Raw genomic sequence first — 12,869 nt, forward strand, 5'->3', positions numbered from 1 at the left:
TCATGCAGCGCCGGCGTCGCCTGCAGCCGCCTGCAGCCCGGCTGACTTGAAGCAGCCAATGGCATTCTCAGCTTCAAGGCAGCCGGCTGCAGCCGGTGCTGCATGAAGTCGAACGCACCTAATGTAAAAGCGACCAAATAAATTAATGACATAATAGATGTGCGCCAAGGACAAGCTCTCGTGAAGCAGGAGAGACGACGCAGAATTAAAATGTGTGCTTTCCCTTTAAACCCAGTGGGTCCGTTTAATCTACGGATCAGAAGGCTGACGTCAACTAACCCCTGAGCCACCGGTTCCCATTGGCTGAAGATGACGTCAACCTGCATTTTTTCTTTCCCATCTGAACCATGACCTCATCCTCGGTTCATGTTAGTTCTAAAGTGCACCTTCTGTTTGTCATGGTTTACTAATACCTAGCCCAGTAAAAGCTTAACTATCATACTGTAGCCACGCTGCGTAGCCTATACTCACAAGCGACAGTTACCAGTGAATGTCCCGCTGTTCCGCTGTCAACTAAGCGAGCCACTAAGCCACAGCGGTAGCGATTGTCCCCTTGCGCTCGTCTCCAAGTCAACATTGACCAATCAGTAGCGCGCTTCCATGAAGAGGGCTGCCTCTGTTTCTTCTCACATGGAGACTAGCTGAACACTGATAAAAGCCGTGGACACACAGGTGAGTGTGTGAATTGATTAGGTAGATGATTCCCTTCCCAAAGCCCAGAACGAAGTCGTTTAGCCTTCTTCTAGCCTTCCCGTCCAATGAGTTGAGCCCTGGTGCGGTAGCTCGGCAACATTGAGATATTTGCGCGCGGCATGCATATGCGCCCCGTTGCCGCTAGTCTGTCCGTGCGCATTCCACTATGTGTCGCCACCGTATTATGGGAAATTGCGTCAATCTTATTGGTGCTTTATTTTGATATATCGACCCTGTTCGTCTTGTACCTGTTAATTTTACGGTAGGTGAAATGCAGGCATTTAATTTTATTTCAATTTTGGAACCGTTTATTTATGTGCACGATCAATGGCATGGTCATTTTCGCATGCAGATATCCACACGTCACAACAGGACAGTAAATGTGCCGCACCGCGCTGTGGATCATCTCCATTAACGCACCGCGTGTTAGATCATAGTTCTCAACAAATACATGTTTTTGTTGATGTTTACACATCGTAACAATTTTGCCTCCAGAACACACACACACACAACCTCGATTTATATTTGAAATGTGGAGCCGTTTGTCTTATTGTGCGTTGTTTATGGTGCTTCCACTGGATACTGTGATCTCCATCTCTATTTATACGGGACGGGACATTGTCATCATAGGCAGGGCACAGCGGACTGTGTTTTCTTTTGTGGGCATAGTTAAATAGTACAACAATATTTTGGCTAGATAAGCTCATTTACATTTAATGTCGCGGTTCGAAATATTTTGTTAGGATAATATTTACGTCATCTTTACGCTGTCGTCATTGTTGTTGTCGCGTAGCCTTCTAAAGTGTTCACATCTTTGTGTCTATTACGGCGCTATTGTCCCTCCTGGTATAAATAAGTGAGCCCAATATTTGACCTGAGTTAACAGGAGAATTATTCTCCCTTGTGTGAGGTACTAGATCCATTTCTGGAGAAGAGGACAGTGTGTTGGGTTCCCTCCATCTGGCTGTATGTGTGTGCCGTGTCTAGCAAGTGATGCAATGACTGTACAGTGGAGCCCCCTGTGATGAGCTGGGTGTTGGTCCTCCACTTCGCCTTCCCAGTAGCCCAGAACCTGTCCTGTCCTGGGCTGGCTGGCAGCAGGCAGGCAGGCAGGAATACATAACTAGGCCAGTAAATGAAAGTCATCACACAAGATGGAGACTCCAGCAATACATGGAGATCAGAGCTCATGCTTAATCTTAGCCACACACGCACACACACACACACACACACATACACACACACACACACACACACACACACGCACACACACACACACACACACACAGACAGCCTGTGTGGATATAAATTGATTTGGAGGCGACTGCATCATTCATGTTATGTAATCGTTGGTTTGCAGATATTGCTGTGAATATTAATTGGTATTTTTTTATTGCGTAATACATTGTTTTGCAATGTAGGGACGACAGCTACCCTATCCGGGTCAGCCAATCAGCGTGACTGGGAGTGTCCAGTCATTACTGACGAGCCATCGATGAGCTACGAACTGGAACCCCTGGAGACATTCCAGAGAGGTTCTCATTGAGAGCATCAGTCATGATGTTGATATAGTCTGACAGCTGTCCAGTATGGGCAGGATCTAGCTGTGGATCTAAGATCTACCTGTGGATCTACGATCTAGCTGTGGATCCAAGATCTAGCTGTGGATCTAGGATCTAGCTGTGGTCACTGCTGTGGCGTCTGTGGTAGAGGTACTGGAGGTCTTACACTAGATACTCTGTAGCACACCCGTTCTGGCTTGCTGCTAGCAGGCTAGAGGCTTAGTCATGGACCTTATAGTCCTGGACCTGATCCCACTAGTCCTGGACCTGGGCCTAGTCTTTGTCTTGGTTTAAGTATTGTCTTCTTGGAAAAGCCCTGTCTTGGTCCAGCTCATACACACACACACACACACACACACACACACACACACACACACACACAAACACACACACACACACACACACACACACACACACACACACATCTGAGTGTTGCAACAACAGTTGCTGGTGTTCCTCAGCAGTGGTCTTAGTGTTTGCTAGAGGCAGCTGGTATCATGGGGCCAGGTGTGGGCTGGTGGGGCCAGGTGTGGGCTGGTGGGGCCAGGTGTGGGCTGGTGGGGCCAGGTGGGGGCTGGTGGGGTCAGGTGAGGGCTGGTGGGGCCAGGTGTGGGCTGGTGGGGCCAGGTGAGGGATGGTGGGGCCAGGTGTGGGCTGGTGGGGCCAGGTGAGGGCTGGTGGGGCCAGGTGGGGGCTGGTGGGGTCAGGTGAGGGCTGGTGGGGCCAGGTGTGGGCTGGTGGGGCCAGGTGAGGGCTGGTGGGGCCAGGTGGGGGCTGGTGGGGTCAGGTGTGGGCTGGTGGGGCCAGGTGAGGGCTGGTGGGGCCAGGTGGGGGCTGGTGGGGTCAGGTGTGGGCTGGTGGGGCCAGGTGAGGGCTGGTGGGGCCAGGTTGGGGCTGGGCGGGCCAGGTGGGGGCTGGTGGGGCCAGGTGAGGGCTGGTGGGGCCAGGTGAGGGCTGGTGGGGCCAGGTGGGGGCTGGTGGGGCCAGGTGAGGGCTGGTGGGGGCTGGTGTAAATGACAGAAGGTTTGAATAAGATTACAGGAAGTTAATATCTAACCTGCCTCGGATGACCTCACTCCCTTCCACCGCCCCCTCCCTCTCCAATAGTCCAATATTGCTCTTCGTGTTTGCTTTCTCTCCACTATGTGATAGATTAATATTGAGTTGGTCCTGAGTGCTGCGGGCGAGCGTGCGTGCGTACGTGCGTGCTTGTGTGTGTTAGGCCTACCAGTCCTGCTGGTGAGCTGAAATCACTTCCTCATTGTAGTCCGAACAATTTATAAATAGAACAAAGACGTAACTAGTCTAGCCTTTCTTTGTTGTCTACCATGCTTGTATTCTGGGTTATCTTTGAGGTAGCCTAGTTATCTAGTTATCATAACCACTGCTGAATGTCACTATCATCATCAGATCGTCACATTTCAGACTTTTTCCAAATTCGTAATGAGAGAAGTTGTCATTATCCACTGTAATCTAATCTAGTTTAGTCTGGTTAGGGTGTACGCTAGATTCTCTGTTGTGAGTGAAGTCTAGTGAGCTCGCTGTGCACATCAGCTCCAGCCTCCTGGTTAGCATGTTTGCTGCCTTGTTAGCTGGTCTGTCTCCTGGTCAGTGTTGTCCTGGTGTGCAGCACACAGTCTGGTACCCCCCCCCCCCCCCCACACACACACACACACACACACACACACACACACACACACACACACACACACACACACACACACACACACACACACCTGCCCTCCCCATGCTCCCAGAGTGGGGTCTGTTTCCATGGCAATGGCAGAATCTGCTCCCAGACACCCCAGCTCCTCCATTCTCTGAGTCTGCGGCTTAGAACCGCTAGCGCTCATGGCTAGGCTATTTTAGGTTGGTTTGTTTATGTTCTCTTCCCTCTTCCCTGAACTCCCCCACCCTCCTCACCACCCACCCTCCTCACCTCCCACCCTCCTCACCTCCCACCCTCCTCACCTCCCACCCTGTTGTTGCTAGGTAGAAGCCTGAGGATGCAGGTTAGTGAGAGGAGGAATGTGGTTGCCATGCGGTAGAGCGATGTCGAGATGCAGTGCTCTCTCTCTATCCATCCTCCCTTCCTTCTCTCTGTCCAACTTCCTTGCACCTTCTCTGTATCTTCTCTCTATCTGTTCTCCCTTCCTCTCCTCCTTCCAAGTGGTGCCCTGCCTCACTCCTCCCTCTCTCTCTTCTCCACTGTTGTTATCAGAGTCTAGACACGTTAGGGTGAGAGAGGACGTGATTGGCTACGCCCTGCATGCACCCTCTCAGCCTGCCTGCGCTCCCTCACCCTGTATGAGCAGCACAGAGAGGTGGGGTGGACATGGACATGGACATGTTTGTGACAGAGGGGAGGTAGAGCGGAGCTTTCTCTGGAGCCATTAGACGTCTGCTGCGTCAGCCTGTGTTGTTAGAAAGAGAGAGAGAGAGATGGTGAGGGAGAGTGGGCGAGAGAGAGAGAGAGAGAGAGTGCTACTACAGGTGTGGTGTACCCCAGGGCTCATGAGGGTGAGGTTAGGATGTGGTGAGGAGGGTTAGCCTTACAGCATGTGTACTGTGTTAGTCCACACTATGTGCTGTGAACTGTAATGTGATGGCTACTGTGAACTGTAATGTGATGGCTACTGTGAACTGTAATGTGATGTACCAGTGCAGGTTTGTTATGTAGTCTGTCTGCCTGTCTGCTCTGTGTACCGTAGCAGAGCAGAGGGACAGTGTGAGGTACACTGCTGTGCTTGTCCTGCTGGTGGAAGAGGTGCTGTGTTAGCAGAGTGCTGCTAGGCACAAAGCAGCACCATAGAAGCAGCCTTCTATTAGTCTGTTGCTGCTTGGCTAGCGGCCGCTGTAACACTGAGGAAACATCTGAGATACGCTGCTCTGGGGGTGAGCGTTCTGCACTGTTCTCATGTCACGTCTCTGTTGGGATTGAGGCAGTGTTCAGTTCTTAGTGAGGTGTTGTGTTAGCTGTGCCTACATCTCCCTCTGTCTCTCCTTGTCTCTGTCTCTCTGACTCTCCCATCTCTCTCTCTCTCCCCCCTGTCTCTCTCTCCCCCTGTCTCTCCTCCTGTCTCTCTCTCCCCCTGTCTGTCTCTCCCCTGTGTTTATCTCCCTCCCTCCCTCCCTCCCTCCCTCCCTCCCTCCCTCCCTCCCTCCCTCCCTCCCTCCCTCCCTCCCTCCCTCCCTCCCTCCCTCCCTCCCTCCCTCCCTCCCTCCCTCCCTCCCTCCCTCCCTCCCTCCCTCCCTCCCTCCCTCCCTCCCTCCCTCCCTCCCTCCCTCCCTCCCTCCCTCCCTCCCTCCCTCCCAGTAACTCACGATCAAGTTCCCATAGGATGAATGAAGGCCCCTGATTGGTGGGCAGCATTTCCTGGAATTAACCATTTCCAGGAATGTTTTCGTCTTAAAATATACTTTATGATATTTGCTGTGTGTGTGTGTAACAGGCATAACGATTTGGTTGTGTAGGCAACGGTTGACAGGCGGCTGTAGATTTAAATGATTATGTTCTGTGACTGTCTGTTAGATTTATTGGGAGGTATCTGTGACAGACGCACGCACGCACGCACGAACACACACACACACACACTCACACACACTCACTCACATTGCATGCCTATCTGGCTGTTCATCTATGTCCAAACTTGCTCTCTGAATTCCCCGAGCTTCATTTATCTGTTCCCCCGTAGTTTCCTGTTTCATCAGCTGCCAAACAAGAGCCATCAACAACACACACAGTCCAGCTGGAGTACTTGTACACACACATCCATATGAATACACACACGCAGACATTTTACTCAAGAAATATCACTTCTAGAACAAATACAAGCACATTGTATGTCTATTGCTGTCTCATGTGGGATTTGACTGTGTGCTAGATTCCGACTCCCTGAGTGAAGCAGCTGTCTAACGGTTAATGATCCAGGCACTTTATGTTTTTCATGTCACCGCAGGTGCGTTTGGGTAGATTCCATTGGTTTTGAGGCACCTTTGCATATCCAAATGTTCAGCCCTGGAGTATACCAGCTGACTCATTCAGGATGCAGTTTGTCCTTAGTTTAGTAGTATTTAGTACAAATTTTTATTTGTAATTTTTTTTTACACACAAGGTAATCAAAGACTCTCTCCCCTCCTCTTTCTCCTCCCTCTCTGTCTCTCTCCTCTCTCTCCTCCCTCTCTGTCTCTCTCCTCTCTTTCCTCCCTCTCTGTCTCTCTCCTCTCTCTCCTCTCCTTTCTCTCCTCTCTCTCCTCCCTCTTTCTCTCTCCTCTCCTCCCTCTTTCTCTCTCCTCTCTCTCCTCTCCTCCCTCTTTCTCTCTCCTCTCTCTCCTCTCTCTCCTCTCCTCCCTCTTTCTCTCTCCTCTCTCTCCTCTCTCTCCTCTCCTCCCTCTTTCTCTCTCCTCTCCTCCCTCTTTCTCTCTCCTCTCTCTCCTCTCCTCCCTCTTTCTCTCTCCTCTCTCTCCTCTCTCTCCTCTCCTCCCTCTTTCTCTCTCCAGGCACCATGGATCTCCTGAGGTCTACTCCAGTGGTTCCTCTCCTCCACTGACCCCACCATCGCTCCTCTCCTCCACCACTCACTCGCCAGCCTTTCTGACGTCTCCTCCCCCTCTGCCCTCGTGGTGACCACGCTCCTCGTGACCTCTGACCTCCGGGGTGACCCTGTGACGTGATGGCGGGGGAAAAAGATCTGACCAAGCGCAGCGTCATGGACATCAAGCGCCTGGCCGGCCTGATCCAGAGGGGGGCGGGGCGACTGCTGGTGATTGACAGCCGGACGTTCTCCGAGTACAACGCGTGGCATGTGCAGGGCGCGGTGAACGTCTGCTGCTCCAAGCTGGTGAAGAGACGCCTGCAGCAGGACAAGGTGTCGGTGACAGAGCTGCTGCAGCCCAGCGCCAGGCTCAAGGTGGGCAGGAGGCGGCAGGAGGAGTCAGGAGGCGGCAGGAGGAGTCAGGAGGAGTCAGGAGGAGACAGGAGGCGGCAGGAGGAGTCAGGAGGAGTCAGGAGGAGTCAGGAGGCGGCAGGAGGAGTCAGGAGGAGTCAGGAGGAGTCAGGAGGCGGCAGGAGGAGTCAGGAGGCGGCAGGAGGAGTCAGGAGGCGGCAGGAGGCGGCAGGAGGAGTCAGGAGGAGTCAGGAGGAGACAGGAGGCGGTAGGAGGAGTCAGGAGGAGTCAGGAGGAGTCAGGAGGAGTCAGGAGGAGTCAGGAGGCGGCAGGAGGAGTCAGGAGGCGGCAGGAGGAGTCAGGAGGAGACAGGAGGCGGCAGGAGGAGTCAGGAGGAGTCAGGAGGAGTCAGGAGGCGGCAGGAGGAGTCAGGAGGAGTCAGGAGGAGTCAGGAGGCGGCAGGAGGAGTCAGGAGGCGGCAGGAGGAGTCAGGAGGAGACAGGAGGAGTCAGGAGGAGTCAGGAGGCGGCAGGAGGAGTCAGGAGGAGTCAGGAGGCGGCAGGAGGAGTCAGGAGGCGGCAGGAGGAGTCAGGAGGAGTCAGGAGGCGGCAGGAGGAGTCAGGAGGCGGCAGGAGGAGTCAGGAGGAGTCAGGAGGAGTCAGGAGGAGTCAGGAGGCGGCAGGAGGAGTCAGGAGGAGTCAGGAGGAGTCAGGAGGAGCCAGGAGGAGTCAGGAGGCGGCAGGAGGAGCCAGGAGGAGTCAGGAGGCGGCAGGAGGAGTCAGGAGGCGGCAGGAGGAGTCAGGAGGAGTCAGGAGGAGTCAGGAGGCGGCAGGAGGAGTCAGGAGGAGTCAGGAGGCGGCAGGAGACCAGGCTCCAGGCTCTGATGTGTTGTCATTTCACTGCAGGAGTGTGAAGGGTGTCTGTGTTTGTAGCCTGCTGGCAGCAGAGGTGCCACTCTGGGTCCACGTCTCTCGGGGTTCTGGGTACAAACCCATGTCAAGGTCACAAGCAGTCACATCTGTTTTGACCTCAGCAACAGAATCAGTCACTGATTTCGAAAACACATTTTGTCTCGAGACATTGCGAGACCCACGACTACAGAATTTACTTTAAATCGGATAAACAAACAAATGCAACTACTTTGTCCATGAAACATTGCTTTGCACAATCAACATCTCCACATGAAGAAGTGTGCCATGTTTAATGACCCCGATGACTGGAGTTGTGCAGCTCTGGCTCTCTGGCTGCTATATTTGGCAGGCATACTGGAGGGTTATTGCTTATCAGTGGCCCTGAAACCGGATCCTCTCATTTTCCATGGCTACTGCTCTGTCCATCCCAGGCCTGTTTCCATGGCCGGCTGTGGCATGCTAACACTGTATTAATAGTCACTCTGTGACACTGATGAAACTGAAGGACGGGGAAACCCAAGCGTGTGTGTGTTCCTGCATGTGTGTGTGTGTGTTCCTGCATGTGTGTGTGTTCCTGCATGTGTGTGTGTGTGTGTGTGTGTGTTCCTGCATGTGTAGCCGGTGTGTATCGGTTAAACTCACTCCTCAAGTATATAACAGGCCACCCGGGTCAATGAATAGCTAGCATTTTGTTGGCGTAACTGATAGTGGTGGCGCTTGGGAAATCAGAGGTGGCGTGTTTGATCCCATTGAGGGGCGAACATCAGGCCGTAGACCTCTGACAGAGCAAGACCCAACCTGCCCTGCCATGCATGTGTCAGCCTCCTCGTTCCTTTCCTTCAGAACTGCTGATAGGACGGATTTACTTCCTGGTCCATCTCTCTAAACCTGCTGCTGCTGATGAATGTGAGCATTACAGGTGATTGAGTCTCTCTGCTAGCCTGGCACGTGCTGGCAGATCAGCGCCTACACCTGGTTTGGTCCAGACCCCTCTGGGTGCTGTTCATCTGGCATAGTCTATCCAGAAATACATGTGCCTGTGTCTGCCTGCCAGTCAGGCTCTGTATTGGTCCTCTCTGTTTGGATGTGTGTGTCTGTATTCCACCTCCCACCCTCCTCTCTGTGTGCCTATATAGTATGGAAGCCTGTGAGGTCCATCTCTCTCCTCATCCCTTTCTCTCTCTCTCTGTTTCTTCTCGAGCCATCTTAAATGTTTCTTTTCATCCCTAGCTGCATAGCCCCCCAGCCCCCCAGCCCCCAGTCCCCTTCTCTGTTCAGGGCTTGTCTCACTCCCTTGCCCAGGCCCTGCCTGCCCTGTTGTTATTATGGTGTCCTGTTAAAGAGGATCATGCTGGCGATTAACGCTAGGCTGGATAAAGCTGGAACTAACCGGGAGGGAGGGGGGGGGGCACACAGACCCAGACTTCTTTGTTATTGGCCAACCATGACATCATCCTCCTTTGTGTGGCCACTGGCAGGCCGCGAGCAGGGCACGTGTGGACCGTCTGTGCAGCATTAGCCCCCCTCCTCCCCCCTCCTCCCCCCTCCTCCCCCATCCTCCCCCCTCCTCCCCCCTCCTCCCCTCTCCTCCCCCCTCCTCCCCCCGCAGGGCACGCAGCAGAGCTGGGGCGTCCGGGCCAGCCAGGATCTCAGCCACCCAGCTCTCGGAAGCAGAGGACAGCATTGTAGGCCTTTGTTGGGAAGTGAATGTAGGAAGCGGGAGAGAGAGGGATGGATAGTAAAGAGGGGGGGTGGGGGGAACAGGGCTGGGGGGGTGGACTATTCATGGGTGGTTGCCTGCATCCCGCTGCACTCAGAACAGGAGGCGTCCCCCAAGGCTCTTCACTCGGTCCTCTTCAGATTGCATCATGGGCTTGATTGAATTGGTGCAAGAGCAGGAATCAAAATGGTCTCTCCCCCCCATTAGCACTGTGTATTTGACTGTACGGGGGCTCCTGCAAACTAGGTCATACAGCTACTGTAGGCTATGTGGGTGACCTCTGTTGGTCATTGTGCACAGACAGACAGACAGACAGACAGACAGACAGACAGACAGACAGACAGACAGACAGGCAGGCAGGCAGGCAGGCTGGCAGGCAGGATGGAATTTTGGCGTGAAACACAAAGACACACTTCCTATCCAGCCCAGCCAAATGTCTTTAATCAGGATTGGTCAGTTTGGCCAGTGGCCCTGCTGGAAAGGCTAACCTTGCGAAGATGAGCACACATGATCACATGACCTTTAATCAGCCATCAGTTTATGCAACAAGGAGCTCAGTCATAGCATGGATGTGGGTGCTTTATCACTTTCCCCTGCCCAAGACATGGACTGTTGGCCTTTGGGGGAAGTATGATGTCATGATAGATCAACCCACAACATGATACAAGATAGATACACTAAGAGTTGAATCATCGAGAAGTGAGTCTAGTAGTTTCCTGTCACTATGGGACAATGTGGGATATTCCTGGTCACACACAGCTTGCTTCCTCATACGGCACATTACTTCCTAGTATCTTCACTGGCACTCTGTGACTCCTGTCACACATGAACTCCAGGAAGTACATTGTTTGTGATGCAGATTTCCTGGAAAAAGTATTTTGCGATAATACTGTGGTTAATCCTGTGTGTGCATTCTGTGTTGTTGCTAACAAGTGAATGGGGAATTCTTATCAGTCATCAGTGTTCTGTTTCAAAGGATTTCCTTGACAAAGGAGGTGTGGAACTTCAGTCGTCGTTCAGGCTAGTCCCAATGTCATGATGTCATGCTGGGAGGTGTCACGTGTTCTGACATTACCAGTTTGAATCAATGTTTGTTTTCATTGTTTGCTGTTCCAGTCCAACACATGCTGTCTGGTTGTGTGGAGGTGTTCCCCAGTAGCTGTCTTCCTGGAAGGCTAGTGAGGTGGTGCTCAATGCTGGTGTGAAGCCCTGTCACGCTGGTGTGACATGACCACACCATGACACATCACACTACCCCTGGCCCAAACACACACATGCACCTTTTACTGTGTGTGTGTGGGTGCATGCTGCAGTGTGTGTGCGTGTGTGTGTGTGTGTGTGTGTGTGTGTGAGTGCATGCTGCAGTGTGTGTGTGTGTGCATGCTGCAGTGTGTGTGTGTGTGTGGGCATGCTGCAGTGTGTGTGTGTGTGTGTGTGTGTGTGTGTGTGTGTGTGTGGGCATGCTGCAGTGTGTGTGTGTGCGTGCTGCAGTGTGTGTGTGTGTGTGTGTGTGTCACAGTGAGAGGCTGTAATGTACTGTAATCCTCACGGTGGTGATGTCACCCTTCTAGTTTTAGCCCTGATCCCATTACAGTAGAACACGTTGTCCACAGGGAGAGGAGGGGGTGTATAAAGGTGACAGGTCGAAGGGGGGGTATAAAGGTGAGCTGGTGTAACCTTCTGGTGCAAGGTTAGTAAGCAGGTTGAGACAGGCTCAATGAACCATGAACACGCTCTCTCTCACACACAGGCCCGCTGTTGTGGTACACATACATACACAGACACAGTGTTGATACCTGAGACCTCAGGTCACTCGTACACTGTGTCTGATCATAGTGCCTATAGGCCCAGTCTCAGCTTATTGGTGTGTGGCAGACAGACAGCATGGCAGACAGACAGACAGCATGGCACACAGACAGACAGACAGATTGGCAGACAGACAGACAGCATGGCACACAGACAGTGAGACAGCATGACAGACAGACAGACAGACAGACAGACAGACAGACAGCATGGCAGACAGACAGACAGCATGGCAGACAGACAGACAGCATGGCACACAGACAGAGAGACAGCATGGCAGACAGACAGACAACATGGCAGACAGACAGACAGCATGGCACACAGACGGACAGCATGGCAGACAGACAGACAGACAGCATGGCACACAGACAGTGAGACAGCATGACAGACAGACAGACAGACAGACAGCATGGCAGACAGACAGACAGACAGCATGGCAGACAGACAGACAGCATGGCACACAGACAGAGAGACAGCATGGCAGACAGACAGACAGACAGACAGACAGCATGGCACACAGACAGACAGCATGGAGACAGACAGACAGACAGCATGGCAGACAGACAGACAGACAGACAGCATGGCACACAGACAGACAGCATGGCAGACAGACAGACAGCATGGCACACAGACAGACAGCATGGAGACAGACAGACAGACAGCATGGCACACAGACAGACAGCATGGCAGACAGACAGACAGACAGACAGACAGCATGGCAGACAGACAGACAGCATGGCACACAGACAGACAGCATGGCACACAGGCAGACAGGAAGTAGACAGCAGACTGGCAGAAAGACAGACAGGAAGTAGACAGCAGACTGGCAGGTAGACAGACAAACAAGCATGGTCTGCTTGGCTAACCTGTAAATCACATTAACAGTTATATGTCAGTATATATTGGCAGGTTATATGTCGGTATATATTGGGCTGAAATGAGTTGATAGCATTTTTTACACTCCTTAGGGTTATCATGGATGTCATAATGATGACAAGAGAACGAGAGGCTGAACCTAATCAAACTTGAAGGGTTAGAATCCTTCTTTCATTCCTGTCTTTCTCCTCTCTATGTCTCCCTTACCTCCATTTTATTTGATTCTTTATTCATTGATTTTTTTTCTTGCATCCATCTTCCCTTCTGCACTCCACCATCTCCCACCCTTGTTTCTCCTTCCTCTCCTCCCTCCTTCCTCTCCTCCCTCCTTCCTCTCCTCCCTCCTCCATCTCCTCTCCTCCCCCCTCTCCTCCCTCCATCTCATCCCTTCCTTCCTCCATCTCTTCTCCTCCCCCCC

At 52.6% G+C, this 12,869-nt stretch overlaps 1 protein-coding gene across 1 annotated transcript in view; it reads left to right on the forward strand.

Annotated features, from left to right (window-relative positions):
- The first annotated feature begins 377 nt into the window (after positions 1-377).
- The window catches only part of dusp8a (dual specificity phosphatase 8a), a 32,952-nt gene continuing 20,460 nt past the window's right edge, over positions 378-12,869 (forward strand). The window contains exons 1-2 of the mRNA XM_084672652.1: positions 378-672; positions 6,756-7,165. Of these exons, the coding sequence (XP_084528778.1) occupies positions 6,929-7,165 (237 nt within the window). The 5' untranslated portion in view covers positions 378-672; positions 6,756-6,928. The remainder of the gene's footprint in view (positions 673-6,755; positions 7,166-12,869) is intronic.

Source organism: Hypomesus nipponensis, chromosome 14 (genome assembly GCF_054491055.1).
Source record: "Hypomesus nipponensis isolate SF chromosome 14, ASM5449105v1, whole genome shotgun sequence".
NCBI classification, from domain to species: Eukaryota; Metazoa; Chordata; class Actinopteri; order Osmeriformes; family Osmeridae; genus Hypomesus; species Hypomesus nipponensis.